General features: G+C 36.2%; 2 protein-coding genes and 1 pseudogene across 2 annotated transcripts; 1 reads left to right on the top strand and 2 right to left on the bottom strand.

The window, feature by feature from the left end:
* The first annotated feature begins 9,959 nt into the window (after positions 1–9,959).
* LOC127946596 (homogentisate 1,2-dioxygenase-like) lies at positions 9,960–15,755 on the top strand. The gene is made up of 13 exons (XM_052543275.1): positions 9,960–10,210; positions 11,477–11,548; positions 11,628–11,716; positions 11,799–11,964; positions 12,059–12,150; positions 12,239–12,273; positions 12,416–12,495; positions 12,997–13,096; positions 13,182–13,306; positions 14,290–14,394; positions 14,476–14,602; positions 14,697–14,878; positions 14,949–15,755. Exons 1-13 carry the CDS (start codon positions 10,196–10,198, stop codon positions 15,090–15,092), a joined length of 1,332 nt encoding a protein of 443 aa, XP_052399235.1. The 5' UTR covers positions 9,960–10,195; the 3' UTR covers positions 15,093–15,755.
* Positions 15,756–15,894: 139 nt separating this feature from the next.
* LOC127946597 (NADH dehydrogenase [ubiquinone] 1 beta subcomplex subunit 4-like) lies at positions 15,895–16,914 on the bottom strand. The gene is made up of 3 exons (XM_052543276.1): positions 16,700–16,914; positions 16,114–16,254; positions 15,895–16,031 (listed from the first exon to the last, which is right to left on the bottom strand). Exons 1-3 carry the CDS (start codon positions 16,874–16,876, stop codon positions 15,969–15,971), a joined length of 381 nt encoding a protein of 126 aa, XP_052399236.1. The 5' UTR covers positions 16,877–16,914; the 3' UTR covers positions 15,895–15,968.
* A 501-nt stretch (positions 16,915–17,415) lies between these two features.
* LOC127946098 (protein MFI-like) lies at positions 17,416–19,171 on the bottom strand (annotated as a pseudogene).
* Positions 19,172–19,408: the final 237 nt, after the last annotated feature.

Here is a 19,408-nt window from a genome sequence, read left to right as displayed (position 1 = left end):
TTACAGTTTTTCCCTGTATATAGTACGGGAACTTACTGTTAACCTATTATCAGTTTTTTTTCCGTAGCGTTTTTACAAAATTTTACAGTTAAAATTACACTTATTTTTTACAGTGTATTTTAAAGTCAATAGGCCTATATATATATATATATATATATATATATATATATATATATATATATATATATATATATATATATATATATAATAAAAATAAGAAGGGATCTCAGAATTAGAATACACTATACATATATATATTTGTTTTGTTGTCATTTTTTATTTTATCTTTATATTAGATTTGTTACTATTCGTGTCATACATTTATATTTTACCAATTTTTTAAAAGAACGTCTTATTTTGGTTGTTCTGTCTATCTATCTGTTTAGTTGTGATATTATTTGATTTTTTAATACACTCTCTGTGTCATAGCCATTTCAAAAAGGAGATACAAGCCCATAGAGGCAAGGCCTCACCGGGTGAATCGTTCACCTGGTCCTATACACACACATATCCTTATTGCCTGTCCTCTCAGAGTGAAGCGATCAGATAGCCATAGATGATTGACTTAAAAAGTGAGGGTGCTGATAATAGGCCGGTGAGAGCGTACTAGACTCCAGAAGACTGGAGAAGACAGATTGAGAATGTAATTTTAAATGAAAGTCTATTTAACCTACTGCGGATGGCATGACCCTATCCGCCGCTCAGACCCATCAATGTTAAAAGGATCGTTTTCACAATTCAATCCCAAACTTGCAACGAAGCTGCAATTTACTTTGTCCTCTTCATAGGTTATATGATTCTGATCTGGTACTGACTGAAATGAAAAATACTGTAGGCTATGTGGAGAATGTTCGAGCTTAAAAACATTTGTAAAAGTGTTGATGTTTGGCTTTAATTGATGTTAAGCTTAAAAAGTCTCTAACATTCTTCATAAACAACACTGAAGTTACCTGTTACTACGAATGATTTTTTTCTTCATGCAACTTCAGCACCAACTACAAGCAGATCAACAGAATAGAGTATTGACAATAATAACAATATAATACATTTTTGCTCGTTCCCAAACAGGCGCGTAATGCAGACGGGTATTTAAAGTCGCTATGTAATTTGGGGGCACAATTTGATTCATTTATACGAGCTCTGTTATTAACCCAAGAAAAGAAATGTCAGAGACTATTACCGCCAGCAGGACATCCGCGCTTTGTTTAAATGCACTAATTACACGCACGCTTAAAAAAAAAAAAAAAAAAAAAAAAGCGCAATTTTCCCAAATTCAGTCCTGCGTCTATTTAGCGCTCTACGTGCGGGCAGGCAAGCTGCTAGTGGGTGCCAGTCAGTTTCACGCTCCTCTATTACCCGATTCCACAATGTGTCATATTTTCACAACAGCCTAACTTGATAATTTACACAATCGTCTTCTGTTTTGCAGGGTTTACATGGCCCATAATCCGTTGGGCTTTGGCTGCGCTTATGCAAACCATCCCCTTTTCCGATAACGAGAAGCTTTCTTCAAACTGTAAGTAACAGTAGGTGACACTTTATACCGTTTCGTTAATGTTATACCAACAGCTCAACAGCTGGAGCGTCTAAATCTCTAATATACAGTAGACTCCCACGTTTTCAAGCAGCGCCATCTCCTGGTGTTAAGAACAGCGCTCGTGCATAAATCCAGTCGACTGAGCAGAAAACTAAACAAGAACTGCGTCATTATTGACGCTATTTTAAATAATCAGTTGTAATTCATGTGGAAGGTTTCCGCCACATTCTTTTTGATGGTGGATAATCAAGGGTAGTTGCATATTAATAAAAAAATGTGGTTTCTATCTATCTATCTATCTATCTATCTCTATCTATCTATCTATCTATCTATCTATCTATCTATCTATCTATCTATCTATCTATCTATCTATCTATCTATCTATCTATCTATCTATCTATCTATCTATCAGATATAATAAGCAGGCCAGGAAGTTCCGATTATTAATTAGTTGGTGGTAGAGGTTACTGTGTGGTTAGCGGCTCACTGTTGAATTTAGGAGCCACTCTGATGACAGTTGTGCTCCAGAGGTGGTGTGTCTTCATTCCTGTTGCTGTGACTTAATTGGATGCTGCTCTGCTGGAAAGGGCGAACAAAAAGACGTGCTCTCAGATGCGCGCGTAAGCAAAGTTAATTAGTGGTTATTAACACCACGCATAATGAGAGCGCGAGGGAGTCAATTTAATGACTTTGTTAGCTTAAGTTTAGAATGACAGTCGATGATCGGAACAACAATAGCAATCTAGAACGCAGTGATCATCTGTAATTTTCAACAGTAATACGCACTAATAAAAACAAAAGGGCTCTAATTTTGCTCAACTGACTCGATAATTTGAATTTATTTAAAAAGAGGGAGAGAAGGAGGAAGAACATTTTAACCAAAGATTATCCTGTCGTTGAAGTCACAAGTAAATAGGATCACAGTTTCTTTGTTGCTTGCATGCCAAATTATTATTGTTTATTTGTGGGCTTTCAGAAAGCTTCCTCTGTGCAGGCTGAGTGATAACATTTGATTTTGCTCCGTTTTGATTAATAAATCCTTCTCGGCTTTCTTCAGGAATGAAGAGTCTGCAGCTCACAGACATTATTTGAATATCATATTTTCAGATACATGACTTGCAGTGGCCATCCAAGTTCACAACCATGGCCAACAGTCATTGAATGTTTGTTAATTAGCACAATTATATTTTTTTGTGAGTTAATGAGTTTACTAAAAATCACAGCAGGCCCCAGTTTTGATTCATATATTAGTTTGTATTTCTCAGAAGATAAAAAAAGTCATACAAGTTTGAATTGACATGTCAGTGAGTAAATTATATCATTTTCTTTTTGGGGTAAGCTACATCAGTGCTTTACATTGTTTACATGGGTAATAAATACAATAATGATAAGATAATGAAGATACTAACAGGTTGATAGCTTGAGAGTGACAACATCTGACATTCATATAAATTGGGTTTTTACTGCTTCATTGATGCAGAAGTCAATCAATAGAATGAATTAATTTAGTGCCATATTTTTATTTTGGCCCAGAGGGACTATTGTCTTAGGGCTGACAAAAACTTTGATTTGTCTATCTCACTTCAACTTCACCTCACCACACAGGTTCCTTTATCATTCAGAGCAATCAAATGAACCATTAGCTTTTAGCTTGAACACATCGGTTGAAAATGTTTGTTTATTTTATTTTTGTATTTTTTGTTTTTTTATCAAATAAATGCAGGCTTGATGAGGATAATAAATTTATCTCAAAAACATAAAAAATAGTAATGGATCCAAACTTTGTACTGGTAGCCTACTGTTCATCATTTTTTTTTTTTTTTTATTATTTTATTCACAGTTCCAGAATACCACTTCAGTAGATGGACATAAGTGCTTTTTATCATTTTTCCCTAGCAGGGTATGGGCAGGATTCCCCCCTCCAATTTAATCAATATTGACTACATGATGTTGTCATATTATTCATATCAGTAATATGATATTATGTATTCCATTGTTGCATTAAATATGATATACACACACAACAACCAAGTGGAAGAGAAAGACTACTAAGCAGAAAAAAGTTATTTTCTAGTTAAACTATAGGCTAAATGTAAATTATAAGTGTTATGTTAGAGCACTAGCCTAATGTAGTATCGTCAGCTGAATTTAAAGATATACATCTGAAATAGCCTCATTTATTTTAGCCTACTTTTTAACTTTGAATACAAACATATCTGCTTTTACTTTTGTAAGTTAGCTCTTTTGATATCAGCTCCTGACGTGATGTCATTCTGTACGCTCATATTCAAAGCGTCGCGTGTGGGTGCGTCAATAAAACTGTAAATAATTACAGTAGGTCAATTGTGGGTTTTATTTATTAATTTAATAAATTTTTATATACTTCTTTATTATTACTATTTTGCACGATCATACCTAGAAGCGGCAGAGCGGCGCACTGTTGCTATGGTAACTTCCTCACGCGAATCGCTGGCAGTTATTTAGCGCACTCTTGTACCCGGATTTTGAGGTAACTTAACGTCTTTTGGAACATTAGTTTGAACATAAATAGCCTACTCATATTAAAACATTGTATTATTTCAGGATTCAAGTATTTTTTGGGTTTGTTTGACGACCCATGCCCCTCCAACCCTAATTCATATTACGGTGCAGTAGCCTCATACATGCAGTTGCGGGCGATTTGCCGGATTTGGACGTTTTTTTTTTTTTCAAATGAAAATAATTTCAAATAAGTCTGACGGAGTGTCATTTTTTTGTAGATTATTCTTTGCATTCGTATCGATTTGTGGAACGTGAAGCGTGGAATGACTTCTTTAATAATGCATTTGGGTGAAAGGTCACAAATATGAGTTGAAACAATCTTGCCTCTCCGATCTTATAATCGTTTAGGTCTGGAGAAGTGTAGGGCCTTCTGGAATTGTATTTGATTTATTTTTGCCTGTAAAGAGGGTTGATGTGCGCTGATGAGAGTGGTTTCTGCCCTTTATTGATTGCTTCTTGGGAAAAAAATATATAAATGTCTAAGTAAATTCAAGTATGACAATCCTTTATTAAGTTAATCAAAGTAATACATGCAAATTATTCTTCTTCTCCCATGAGCTTATCAAAACCTCTCCCCTTGAGTTTGAAGAAGTCCATTTATTCAGTTAGCGTCAATAACGCTCGCAAATATAGCCATGCAAATGAAAGTTGATTAGAGTAAATTAGGGACTTAGCTGCTATCTGACCTTGTCTGAGTTTTATGTAAATTTTGGAAAAAACTACACAAGGAAATAAATGACATTTAGACGATCGTATAAAAGAAGTAATCAAGAGGGTTTCAACGGCAGGAAAATAAATTTCGTGCATTTCGTTGGGCTTTATCAAGAGCCGGAGAACATGAAAGGAGTAGGTAATATAGGCCTTTTAATATTTTGCCATCTTTAAACATAGGAGTCTATATAAGACTTTTTTTTTTACCCCGATCTATTAAGTTATTAAACATAAATAAAAATAAAGCATAATAATTTCATTCAGAAATTACTTAAATGTTTTATGGTGGACATATTTTCGATAGTAAAAAAAAATTGTAGGCCTGTGTATGAGATTGTTAAACGTAAAAAAAGTAAAATGTTATTAAAAATCAATTTAAAAGGTAGAAATTCTTGATAAAAGCAATGTTGGTAGAAGTAGCCTATAGTTTTTAAAGCTTAAAAATTTTGTTTTAAAATATTATTGATATTTGTAGACCTACCGTTTGTTATAGATTAAAGACCGTTTATTGTCACGAAATTCATAATGTAAAAATATATGCAAGATGCACGTCTTATATTGAATGTATAAGGTTTTTTTTTTTTTTTTTTTTTTTTTTATTCAATCAAACTTTTATGTATGGCAGTGTTGTGACAAGCGATCAAATGCACAGTAGTTTTACAAAACCACTGTGTTGTATTGGTTCTACTGACATCTAGTGGAGCTGGAGGGCATCAAAAGAAAATTGGAAAAATCCTAAATTGGTGTTACACTGTAGGCCTAAACTTTGCCTAAAATTTGCTTGCATGCCCAATTCAGCCAGAACCAGGGGATGCTGATAAAGCATCAAACAGAAGGGTATTGTTAATGAGGTCTGTGGATACTTATAGGGGAGAACAGCCAGCAGTTCATCAGAGACTTCATCTCAAATGAAATTAGCTTCCTGCGTGCTGCTGAGAATGCTTCTCTGGAGTTCAGCTGTGATGGTAATGTCTGCTGTGACAGCTCTCCTCTGGCTCAGTCCAGCTCCGTCCCTGTCTCCAGTCTCTGCCTCCACACGAGGCCAGTTATTCTATTTCCCTCTTCCTTTTTCTCCTTCAGGACTCTAGCTCCCATAGTTATGTTTGTTTTGCTTCCCTGTTGCTGGTAGATTGGAAGTGGTCAGGGGTGGCTGACAGTGATAAAAGGGGATATTTTGCTTTGTTTGTGATGGGCTGCAATGTGTGTGTGTGAAGAGGCCAAGAATTTTATGTGAATGTATCGGAGGGCATCATTAGTAGAAGCTGACTGCTCTCCAAGCCCTCCAGACCAATTTAGTGGGAGAGACAAAAACGTTTTGATCCTGGGTTGCAGCTCTGAACTGCATGATGGGGAGCCGAGTGAAGCCATGCAATCTATACTGGATTTCTTACTCCTCCATTTCTTGGTGCTTGGAGTCCCTGTGGTTAGGAAGCTGTAACAGTAAATTTGGTCTGTCCCTCAGGGTCATCGCGGTCTCATTCTTGTTTACAACAACAGGAATTTAAAAGGGTCAAAAAGCTACAGCAGACATCAATGGGTCATCCACTAGTTTGGCTGCCATTCACTTATCAATTATTTGTTTTTCTCTCTTTGACTCACAAAACTCAAACCAAATTTTCTCCTTGAGCTTAGAAAAAGTTCGATGCAACATGTCACTCTTAAAAATAAAGGTTCCAAAAGGCTTTTGAAGGTCAAAGAAAAAACCTTTGAGATCCATAGAACCCATCTGATGCTAAAAATAGGTTCTTTAAAGTGGAAAAAGGTTATTCAGACTATTAAAATGATCCACACACTATGAAAAAAAAATTTTTAAGAGCCGAAAGGTTCTCTGGGGAACCACATTTTTTTTCTTCTAAGGCTCTTAGTGTAGGTGAATTTTTTTTGGTTCCTCAAAGAACCTTCCAGTGAACAGTCCCTAAAAGAAACACTGTTTTCTTTAAGCGACAAGCATTTGAATAATCTAAAGAACATATATCTTTACAGAACCTTTCTGCTGCGATGCCATAAAGATTTATGGTTCCCCAAAGCACCTTTCAGTAAATCCATCTTTAAAGATAATTTTTTCTCTGTGAAGGGCATTTTAATCTGAAGAAACTTTTCCCATTTTACAGAACCTTTTGTTCAGTGCAAAGGTTCAGTGGAAGTTAGAGGTTCTTCACGAAAACATCACTGCCAGTAAAGGAACTGTATTTCTAAGACTGTGGCAGGTGTTGTTCAGTATCAGCAATTGTGAATCCAACAGATATTATCTGAATACCTGCTGTTCTTTGAAATTAGTGCTAAGCTATCTTGCCAAATCTGAACCATTATAGCTAGCTCGTCTAGCTTGTGCGACATTGTCAGTTGTATTATACTTAATGCACTAGTAGAAGTCGTCAATAAAAGTGCAGTTTTTGTGCATGCATGTCCAAACATAAACACACGTATGCATTTCTGCATAATTCCTTAAATAAATTTCCTGAGCGACCAGCAGCAACAACTGCCAATGAGATTTGCAACACAAGTGATTATGTTTTTGCATGTTTTCACCCCTTTCCTAAAAAAAAATAAAAAATAAAAAAATCCTTATAACTAAGCAATTCAAAAGCAATTTTCTCCGTGGGAAGAGAATGTAATTTGCTATTCAGTGACATTCTGATGTGTAAAAAAACAGGAGCCGGTGGTAAAACGTATCTCTAAAGCCCGTGTACAGTGCATTAATGGGCATAACCGCAGGAGGAGGGGGGAAATGTCAGGGAGGGCACCATTTAATGACTCCAGAATAATCCCTCTCTCATTAGTGAAGGCTTTGAGGATCCACCGGGGCTTGAACTGGTAGAGCGTAACATGCCACTACTGTCTTTATTTTCATATTAAACCATTTGCATAACATTACAGCCACTGGAGAGACTCCTTTAACAAGGCCAGTTGCTCTTCATTTTAAAAGGGGACAGTGGGTGTCTCAGCAAATCTATTCAGCGGTAAATGGAACTGCAGCATGAGGTGAGAGGGATCAGGACGCAGCATTTGGAAGCACATTAATCATACACTTGCTCATGCATCAGGCTCGGTTTGGGGTGCCTCCAAAAATCCATACACAGTAGCTCTACCATCTATCCTGAATTTCCAGGATTTACAGACTGCCTTGCATCCTGTGATTGTGAATTGCACTGAATGGAATGTGTGGGGGACTGATTTCAAGTCCATCAACATGGTAGTTTGTCCAGGGGGGTGGGGAGAACATCAAGGCTATATTGTAGAAAATACTCTTGCTCATCTGTGCACCTATCTTGAGGCACTTTTGTCACTCTATTGCCTGTGGAAGAATGCGGCTTACTTTAAGAAAGGTGAGGGAGAGAGAGAGAGAGAGAAAGGCGTGACGAAATTAAAATCAGTCATTTTTTCCCCGAGGAGCAGATCAATTTCCGCAGACTGGGTCGAGATATTTTCCGGCATTAGTCTTTCTCGACTTGAGCACAGCACCTAAACGGCCTGCCAGCGGGGGTCTCGGCACAGCTGCACGCTTCAGTAGAGAACAGTTACTTCTGCCGCTCTGAGTTTATTTGCGCCTCACCATGAGAATTGCCATAATTTACCCCACCAACACATCAACTCCTCAAAAGATGAGCGAAAGGGAATAGTGTGTGGAATGAAAGAGGCAAATTGGTTCGACGTGATATTGTTTTCTGTTTTTTATTACGCCTATTCATTTTCTCAGAAGGAAATGCACAATTGGACCGTTGCCCAAGTTCAGTGTCATACTGTGGAACCAAGCACAAACCTTCATAATGGCACGGCCTGTTGGCTATGTTTAAATTATGGAAAAAAACTACAGCATTTGAACAGCTCTTGCCTTCTAAGTGCAAGTGCAGGATGAAGCATCTACAAGTTACATATTTCCTTTATAGATTTAGTCTGGTGATCATCAGCAGGTTTTCTTGTTAAATCTGATATATTACATCCACACAACATCTACATCTTATAATAAATACAAAAATAAAACTAGAAAGATAGAGAGGGTTGTGACCAGTGTTGTGTTAGTCTTAAAACATAATTAATTAATAGCTACTTCAACAGTGTAATTAGACTACTAACTGCTGTCTCTAAAAAGTATTTCATACGTATTACTTTCTAAATCTTATATCAACCTCGACCACATAAACAATAAAGAATAACATGAAACACTCTTTTAATTCCAAAATAAATAAATCTTGAACTGACCAAAGTATTTAAAGGGAAAAGGTTTTTAACATAAGATGTTAATTCTTGATGGTCAAAGCACTATACAGAATTGTTCATAGTATTTAATGCAATTATATAAGTTACTGTAGTTAAACGGGAAAATGTAGCACCTGTCATTAGCCTTTGTATTTCTAGATTTGTTTGTAATTGTATTCGTTTTAAATATATTTTACATTTTGAAGACATTTTTTAAATTAAAGCTGCAGTCGGTAACTTTTGACGCTCTAGCAGTTAATAAACAGAACTGCTTGCGGAAGAACATCGTAGCCGGAACTACTTCTCGAAGAATCACAAAGGTACTGGGTTACTCCGCCGCGGTACCCCCGAAGAAATCTAAAATAGTCCGAATATAAACACTTATTATATGTGCACCCTAGTGATTCAGGACAAGCTAAAAACACGGATGGGAAAATGGATTCATGGTGAACTCGCTTATTATATAAATTTTTCTACATTTTGAACACAAACAAAGTTAAGGACCGCAGCTCTGATTGGTTGTTTCTTAGCGGGAGAGATGTATTTCTGCAAATGGCAATAGGACCACTGGGAGGAGCCAGAGGAGCTTGATTTTTTCACAGATTATCTGTTTCATATTCTACTGTCAGGGCATAATGACAGGTTTAACAAATATGTAAAAAATATATTTTTTACAAAAGTTACCTACTGCAGCTTTAACTTTTGTGATAATATTTCCACAAAAATGGTAATAGCCCTGAGTAAACTTGGAGATAAAAATCCAAACAAATGGGCCAACATGTGTACAGAAGCGTACTTCCAAAAAGCTAAACATTCCTTGCTCTCTTTTATATTTAAAAACAAATAAGACTACGTGCATTTGTTAATGACCTGAGAATTGGACTTTAAGATCTTGCCTGAACTGACATTTGTTAAACATGTACATCAAACCTCTCCTCCTCCCCTCCAACACGTTGCCCAGATCTGGTTGCGTCACGAGCAGTGTCTGAGTCTAATTAAAACCATATTGAGAAAAACGTAAATACGACCCAAGTTCCTCCCTCGGTCTTCTGCTGCAAACAGAGCATACTCGGTACAAGCGGTTTCAAGGGACCAGTGTTAAAGGAAGCTCTTCTGAGGAAAGTGCATCTGTGCAAAGTTGCAGCTATTTTTTTTTTTTTTTTAGTTTACATAGATTTTTACCAAACTGCATTAGTAAATAACGCAGCAATGGCTGGTCTGAAGGTAAGTGCACTTTGGACTGCATGGACGAATGCTTGTCTAAATAAAACACTACAAATTCAATAAATTTGCAGAGTCTGTTGTAAGTGTATCGTAATGCAGTTGTTCACTAACTTATTCCAGATACAGAAAGTTTTCGTTAAAGACGTCTTCTTTCATATAAACATAGACATAAACAAACTGCAAAAACAGTGCTTGTTTATTATGTTTGAAGCATAGACTGTATAAAAACAGATTTGACTCACCGAAACAATCTATTAGCATAAGATCCGATTCTCTCTTTTGAGTCGGATCTTATTAATAAATAGATAAAGGCATTTCACCCATATTTGTTAACAGGACAACATGTATCTTTTTCTAGAGCGGTTCACAAATGGACATTTAGGACATGTAGCTGAATTTCTTTTGTTGTTTAATGTAAATAAGACTTTATAGTTTATGAGCTGAATTATAGAACTGAACAACAAACTTAACTGGCACACATGACATTACAAACACCATAGGCTAATTAATAAAACTTAACCATTAAGTATGTTTTGTTGTTGTTGTTGTTTTGTTTTTTTAGAACAAGTAATAGGCCTATACAATTCCAGAGACATCGCTCAATTAATTGTATGAATCGATTCTTTGAAGCGAACTGTTCGAAAGAACCGATTCATGAAAATGATTTTTTTTTTTTTACCATACAGTCTATGGTTTTTACAAGTCATCGTTACAAGAGGCGGATTTGGGGGGGCGTTTCAATTTGGCCAATCAGATCACTGGAATCTGCAGCTGCCCAGATGAAGTTTATATAGTCTCTAGGTTACATAAAATGTCGGCTGCATATAACCTTTAAGTTATACATGCTTTTTCAACAGATTATTCTTGTTGTATAAAAAAAAAAAAGCCTAAGGTTAAAAGGAATTTTACAGTCTACTACACTGGACTCGCAAAAAGAAACATTGATACACTGCTGGCAAAAAGAAACATATGCTGTCATATGTTTCCAGGTGAAATCTTAAATTAAAGTTAAATCTTAATTCCTGAGTTGAACCCTTTCATATATTTTGTTTTCAATTTATGCAATTAAGAGCTGCTTTGTACACATCTGCAGATGCACCATGACTAAGCACATTTGTTGTCACTCACTGATATGGAGAGATGCTCGGATCCACAGCTACTTATGTTTTTTTTTTTTCTGTTCTATCACATTTTGCCACTTAGTTTGTTCTGAAAGTAAAATAAAATCCTATCTAATCAATATTGTTGAAATAACTGTGTTTGTAGTACATGAGCGGTTTTGGAAATGAGTTTGCCTCTGAGGACTCTCGCTGTCCAGGATCTCTACCTGAGGGACAGGTGATACCAGAATTTCTGTCACCTACCTGACCAATTAACATTACACATCAAACACTCAGTTTAGCTTATTGTTTTATAGAACAATCCACAAGTGTGTCCATATGGCTTATATGCTGAGCAACTCTCTGGATCTGCCTTCACATGCCCACGGTCAACCAATAAGAGAAGGTAGGACATAGAATAAAAAATAATAATAATAATTCATAACATAACAATCATACCTAAACCTACCTAAACCTTTATGTTATAGCTGGCTGTACCGCATTTTACCCTCTGTGCGCCACAAGCCTTTCACTCCGATGAGCTGTGGAGATCTCACAGAGAACTGGAATGAAGTGGAGCCTGACCCCAACCAGCTGCGCTGGAAGCCGTTTATCATCCCCAAATCTTCTGAGACAAAAGTGGATTTCATATCGGTAAAGAATTTAATCCTTTTACTTACTGCTCATATGGCCTTCATATTTCAATAATTCTCAGTGATGCCCATTGTCATCGGTTTGATATTTCTAGGGTCTACATACAGTCTGTGGAGCTGGAGATTCAAAATCTCGTAATGGAATCGCCATCCACATGTACACCTGTAACTCTTCAATGATTGACAAGTCAGTTTGAATTGGATTCAACTCACCAATGATTTGACCTGTGTTCTCTGTACTGTGTGTCTTAAGATGGTACCTTTTCTTTTCATAGATGTTTCCAAAACGCAGATGGTGATTTCCTTATTGGTAAGCTTGTGGTTTTGTTATTCATGCCATTTTTTTCAGGAATTTTACATTTGTAATATTATATGATCTTTCAGGATTAATGCGTAATATAGATGTTTTTACTTGTTATACCTTTTGATTATTATTTCAATTTGTGTTTTAGTGCCTCAACAAGGGGAAATCCTGATTACTACAGAATTTGGGAAGATGATGGTGGAGCCCAATGAGATTTGTGTCATTCAGGTGTCACTCTTAATATCTATAAAACTATGAGATATTAAAGTTTGGGGTCAGTACAGTTTTTAATGGACTAACAATATAAATAACTAACTAACAAATAAAAATACTTTAAAAAATAATGTTTAAAATGTATCTTATGTACACCAAGGTTGCTAATGAGATATTTTAGTGTTCACTGTCACATAATACTTCAGAAATTTCATCATATTATCAATGTTAATAACATTTGTGCAGCATATTTTTTCAGTGATAGTTTTTTTCAGGTTTCTCTGCTGAACAGAATGTTCAAAACAGTACTTATTTGAAATAGTGTTGTATGTGTTTAGTGTCATTTTGATTAATTTAATACATCCTTGTTGACATTTTATTTTATTTTAGTAAAATCAGTTTTTTTTTAATGGTTTTGTACACTCATGTTTGCATTCAACATTCCAATAAACAGCATAGAAATTGCACTTTTTAATTAATCTTTTTTTTTATTATGTACTCTTCTATGTTTTCCAGCAAGGGATGCGTTTTAGTGTTGATGTGTTTAGAGAAACCAGGGGATACATTCTGGAGGTGTTTGGGGCCCATTTTGAGCTGCCAGACCTGGGTCCTATAGGTATATACAACACGATTTCTTATTTTGTTTATTTTGTTTCCATAAGCTGCTATGAGAAGTCTATTAATTTGGTTCTGCATTGCAGGGGCTAATGGACTGGCAAACCCTAGGGACTTCCAAACACCTGTGGCTTGGTATGAGGACCGTACTGTAGCCACAGGTTACACCGTTGTCAACAAGTTCCAGGGAAAGCTCTTCTCATGTCAACAGGTGCCGTGCAATGATTGCGTCATTATTAATTCCCATTACTAACATCAATAAGGCACTGAACGTAAATGTACAATTTGTCCATGCATGATAAGTCTTTAATAAGACCAAGATTTCAAGCATCATTCTGTACTGAATTTATTTCCATGTCCTGTCAAGTGAATAATTGACTTGTTATGGTTGTCAGAAGCAAATCAGAGTCCGAAAAAGTAGCATGAGACAGTATCACGCATTGTAATGAAGAAAATAATATAATTCAGATAGAGCACATCTATACTCTTTAATGGTTTACGGTCTTGAAGGATCTTGAAAGAGAAAGTACAGCCTTATCCTGTTGTTTTGTCCTCCAGCTGAGTGCTAAAATTACTTAAATTAACTCATTATTTGCTTGACTGGTAAATATGTTTGCGTTTTGTGTGTATGAGTTTTAGATTTCTTAATTTTAATAGAGTCTGGTAGAGTTATTCTGAGAACTGTTATACTTGTGAGATTACAAACCTCGGGGTCCCCGAAACCCCGGGGTGCACAGAGAGTCTTTGTGTGACTAACTGTTAAAACAGAAATGTTCGAGTCCCTGGGTTTGTGTTTGTGTGTACAGTTGTGACTGATATTTTACTTGGTGTGTGTGTTTGTTCATGTGGGTTCTAGGAGGGCACATGAGGGTCAGGACAGCAGGCAGTCTCTGCTGTAATGAATTATATTGATTTTGCAGGCAGCATTGAAAATCTGTCTGCTGCAACATTATCAAGCGAAGTGCGTATAAAATTGCGGTTTTTAACGAAAACATTTCTTCTCCCCGTAACCTACTATTTCACGTGCAGGAGTAGAGCGTCGAAACAAAACGTTTTATTGAGGGCATTCTTTTATCGGACTTTTTAGTGTTTCGCGTTTGCATTACTATTGATTGTGTACTCAAAGCCTACAGAAATTCATTAGGTGGTTTACCATTACAACATGTTTTTGTCATTTTAAATGTGTTCAAATAGGACTTTTCGCCATTTAATGTGGTCGCATGGCATGGAAACTACATCCCATACAAATACAACCTGGAGAACTTCATGGTCATCAACTGTGTGGCGTTTGATCACGCTGTAAGTAATTTGGTTCATTTGACGTCTTAAAATCACTACATTTGCGCTTTTAATTAAATCACCCGAATCTTTTATTTCCAGGATCCGTCGATTTTCACCGTTTTGACAGCAAAATCCACACGTCCAGGTGTGGCCATTGCAGATTTTGTCATCTTTCCCCCTCGCTGGGGTGTAGCTGATCACACCTTTCGGCCTCCTTACTACCACAGTAAGTCTGTGTTGTTGATAGCATAGACTGTACTTGTTTTGAAACCATGTGAAATTGCATGCGGTTAAAGAGCGCCCTCTGTCTATGCTAAAAGGGAACTGCATGAGCGAGTTTATGGGATTAATCAAAGGCCACTACGAAGCAAAGGAAGAGGGTTTCCAGCCTGGAGGAGCCAGTCTCCACAGCATCATGACTCCACATGGTCCTGACTTCGACTGCTTCGAGAAGAACAGCACAGCTGTCCTCAAACCAGAGAGAGTTGCTCAGGGCACTATGGTAATTTTTCATTTTGAAATGCATCATGTTAAAGCCTAGATGATGTTCTAAATAATGCTGTATCCGACAGGCATTCATGTTTGAGTCATCCTTAAGCATGGCTGTGACCAAGTGGGGATTAGACACCTGCCATCGTCTTGATAAGAGCTACTATAAATGCTGGGAGGCTTTAAAAAGTCACTTCAATCCAAACTGGAAACCCAGCAGCAAGTAGAATACGAAGTACATGGTTACACCTCAACAGTTGTCATAATTGTCTGACGTGGATCAGTGATTCACAATATTTTTTTCTCTAGAACGGAGTTAACCAGAGATGTTCTGTGATATCAAAACAAAACATGCCATTATATATAACCAATAAAACAAAACAAAGGGTATCTATAGGTTTTATAAAGACGATTTTAAAGACCTCTTTAAAGGCAATAAAAATCAAATACAAGCTATAAAATTAAGGGAACACTGTACATAAAAATGTAAATGTCTAGGGAACATACCATGAGTTGTATTAGCAACACTTTTACACCTATTTTCAAAATCTGAAAGTACAAAATTAAAGAGGTCTCATAACTTTTTATATATGAAAATAACCTTTACTGTACCATGCAAAAAAAGTAATGCTCTTCCTTAGTATGTTGGTCTTGTTTTGTAGAGCAGATGTCTATTCTTATTAATCTTTGTTTTCTGTAAAGCTGATCAAAAGGTTTAAGATTAAAACAAGAATAAATAACAAGTTTATAACCCATAAGATCACAATTTTAATAATTCCTCCAGGAAATAAAGACGTCATGTATTCATTTTGCATTTTGAGTTGCATCTCATGTATCTTGATTTAAGGATGTTTAGATATTTGTATTGGAATACAAAAAAGCAAATAACATGTGGGTGAGTACTTTTTTAATGACAGAATTTTCCTTTTTGGGTGAGCTATCCCTTTAAGACCTGCAGAAACTGTAAATGATATTACAAAAATACTGTGTGATTTCTTATTTCTTCATCAATAACAGTGATAAAGCAAGTTTCAACAGAGTATTTTGTTTATTATATAATTACAAGTACTATGTGTTACAATATATATCGAATTCCAAAATAATCAGGTTGACAGTTTGTAGGGACGTTCATAGGTCCCTGCTTTCATTTTTGCCTCCCTTTTGTCCTGGAAAAATGGGGAAAACAGGGTTAAAATTTTGACCTAATCAATACTGAATATGTAGTGAATTCATACAGCTTCAACTCACCCGGTCTGTTTTAAACACAACATACAAGACGAAAAGAGGAAGAACTCCAAACAAGCCACCAATCAATGAAGTTTTAGCAGTTGGTCTGAAGTAGTTGTTATTGGTGCGCGCATATGTCCACCGTGTAAGAGCAGGATCCTCCTACGAATAAAACACATGGAGGTTGATTACTTGATCAAACTGTTTAAATGTGTCAGGCTACCTTCCGGAAGTTTCAATAGTTCAATGGTCAAAATTGTAAACAATAGTGGGGCTAACAACCCAGGAGAAAGCATTCGGAGTAAAAATATAGTCTGATTGAACAAATTACATATTTTTACATAAAGACACATACAGATACATGTGGACCAAAACAAGCTCGCTGGCTGACAATAACGTTAACTGCTAGCCAGTGATCAGTGAAGGTCACTCAGTGTGTATTCAATATAAAACACTCTAGACTTCGTTAAATCTTCGACTTAACGTTAAATCATCAGAACATTTTACAGTTATAAGTAAGCACAACACGAAATAACAGCTATATATAGCTTCATTGTAACTGTTACTCTAAGCTAATGTTTGCAGATTGTGATACGGTTCGTCTTACAATCAGCTCTTTCCGATGAGGATTGTTCAGCTGCTGCAGATACTGCCGCTTCAGCTGTGCCCGCAGAGCCGCTCTCTTCTCCTCAGCCCGTCGGTATTCAGGGGAGAGATTGAAGTATTCGGCTGGATCTAATGTTTTTGGCTGAGTAGCCAAAGGAGCCCCTTTGTAGGTCGCCATGATTGCGAGCAGCGAAAAACACGCCCTGACAAAAAGGAGAAATCTGATTGGCTGCGCGTCACCTTCGCAAGTCTCGCGGTAATTCAGAATATTGTCTCGCCAATTAGGGTTACCGGGTTATTCGCTATTCGATTTCTATGACAGCAGCCGACCAGCTGAAGTAATATTATGTTTTAATAATAATATTTTTACACACACATTTGAACACGCAAAACCAGTCAAAACCTTATTTATTTATTTATTTATTCAAATTAATAAAGCAATTCGCATTGTGCAAAATATTACTAGAGCTGTATGACAGCTGGATTCCAGTCCCAGATGTGATCCAGATGTTGGTTCACAACTGTACTGGACCACTGGATCCTGACTGAACTGAGGAATCTCCCAAATAACCACGCACAGAGACACAAGCAAAGTCCTTTTGGTCGCTTTCCGAGAGTTTATCTATACATATACATACATATAAGTGTGGACGCCCATTTTGACCACTAGAGGGTGCTACAATATAATAAAAGTGTTATTTTATACATAAAGCTACACTAGGGAACAGCCACGAGTCTTTTGTTAACTATGCAGCATTTGCTTGCACCCAAATTCCTCCATTCATTGATATACCTGAGAAACAAGCCGATATCCTTATTTCTAAATGGGATATTTTATGACTACCAATACCATGATGTAAAAATGATGATGCCGTGTACAGTATATCACATCTAATGTCATATTAGCTCAATTACTCATCAAAATTGCTAGCTTTGGTCCATGCCAGCAGTTCATCCACTTCCTGCTCAGCAACTGATTCTGGTTCAATCTGTTCAAGGGAATCCATCATTCTCTGTGTGGATTTTTGCATCAGCAGAGCTGTTTCACTGTGTTCAATACAAACATGCAGGAGACCCTCAGTTTATCTGTGTACCAAATCTGTGCTTACCATTATGCAGTCTATGATTAGCTCTGCAGAACATATCTTACCACCTAATACAGTTACTTTAAATACATTTTTTAAATGTTACATTTTTCTCATCCATTCAATTTTACGAATCTTCTTTTTTCTTGCAATATATTGTCGCCGTTGGATTTTGCAGTAATGGAATTCTATCTTCTTAACATTAGTACCTGGAGTCATTGGGTCTTTAAACACAGAAATCTTTAATCATAAAAGCAATGATAGACACATTATGCTTAGACACGCAACATTTGCATATTTACTGTTACAATTCATATTGTACATGAAGCAGTAGAATTTAGAAAGTGTATTAAAAAAGAAAAGTGTGTTTAAAATGTAGTTTATGGAGAGTGGAGTAATGGCTGCTGAACATTTTGTTGGATATGTTTCATTTATTGTGCTGCATTGATATACAAATGGTAAAATGAAAATGAAATTATTATTACTGACTATGTCACCTTGCAAGACACCAACCATCCATTGCTCTCCACCTGCTGGTACCACCCAGAGTGATCACTGATCATCATTCGGCCATTATGAATCTGGCTTGGAGCAGGTTTTTTTAGCTGCATGTAATCTTTAGGACTGCAGGCACACATGTTAACTATGGGTGCTCGATTGTTTATTATAAAGTATATGTTTGGAGGATAGGTTGGCTGGAAATTTATTAAAACTTTTGTGTTTTTACTAATAATTAGCTTTTCAATAATATAAAATAGAGCAGAACAGAAACAGCATGAGTACAAATGTCTGTCTAATCATTGAGAGATGAATAACATCAGCACTCACCACACCCAGTCTGAAATGGATAAGTGCCCCTGTAGCAGAATCCAGAATATTAGCCTAGTTCTGTATATTATTAGAAACTTTGAAGTTTTGATGAAATGGATGTTTTTCTGAAATGGCTTTTTTTTAAATCTGTTTTCCTACAAGAATTTGTATTCTCAAACCAATGTTAAAGCTTGTACAACATTACTTGAATTTATTTCAATACATTTTTTACATTTTTGAGCAGACCAGTTACAAGTCTATTTATTATGAGCTGATTTGAGTTTTCTTGAACTGATAATTTAACATAGTAAGTTGTTTTAACTCAGAGCATCAAGTTGAAACAACAAATGACCATTAGTTTAATAAATTGTAAAACGTAACTTCTTGAGTTGAAACAAAGAATATCTGTAAGTTAAGTTAACTCACATTTTTAAGGCAGCAGGTGAACTTTCGTTTATAAGTTTAACCAACGTGAAATGTTTTACAGTGTACAAAATACAGAAATAAGGAATACGATAAAAAAAAGGTAGAGGAACTGGAAACAGTGAAAATATCTCAATTAAGATTCACACATGCATCGTAACAAACTTACCTCTGCAGGGTTAATAAATCTAAGAAAGAAGCTCACTAGTTTCTTAAGGTGCTTGGAAACAGCAGTATCCTACAGATGCATTACTTTTTAAAACTGTTGCATTCAATTAAAAACCTGGAGAAAAAGTAACATTAAAGTTTGCAGGGCTCTTTCCAGCTCTGGGACAAGTATGACATTAGTGTCTGATGTAGATTCCCCAGTTGGAGCGGTTAGGAGAAGTCTA

The sequence above is a fragment of the Carassius gibelio genome, chromosome A24 (genome assembly GCF_023724105.1).
Source record: "Carassius gibelio isolate Cgi1373 ecotype wild population from Czech Republic chromosome A24, carGib1.2-hapl.c, whole genome shotgun sequence".
NCBI classification, from domain to species: domain Eukaryota; kingdom Metazoa; phylum Chordata; class Actinopteri; order Cypriniformes; family Cyprinidae; genus Carassius; species Carassius gibelio.
Note: the sequence above shows the minus strand (reverse complement) of the source record. Positions and strands in the feature narration are given on the sequence as shown.

What these genes read in the sequence shown, in the direction of transcription:
- LOC127946596 (XM_052543275.1), top strand. An exon ending in ATGAGATTTGTGTCATTCAG is followed by an intron (nt 12,496 to 12,996) that starts GTGTCACTCTTA and finishes TATGTTTTCCAG; the next exon opens with CAAGGGATGCGTTTTAGTGT. An exon ending in GCCAGACCTGGGTCCTATAG is followed by an intron (nt 13,097 to 13,181) that starts GTATATACAACA and finishes TCTGCATTGCAG; the next exon opens with GGGCTAATGGACTGGCAAAC.
- LOC127946597 (XM_052543276.1), bottom strand. Translation starts at nt 16,876, where the DNA reads ATGGCGACCTACAAAGGGGCTCCTTTGGCTACTCAGCCAAAAACATTA. An exon ending in CTCATCGGAAAGAGCTGATT is followed by an intron (nt 16,255 to 16,699) that starts GTAAGACGAACC and finishes TTTTATTCGTAG; the next exon opens with GAGGATCCTGCTCTTACACG. An exon ending in TTGTGTTTAAAACAGACCGG is followed by an intron (nt 16,032 to 16,113) that starts GTGAGTTGAAGC and finishes CCATTTTTCCAG; the next exon opens with GACAAAAGGGAGGCAAAAAT.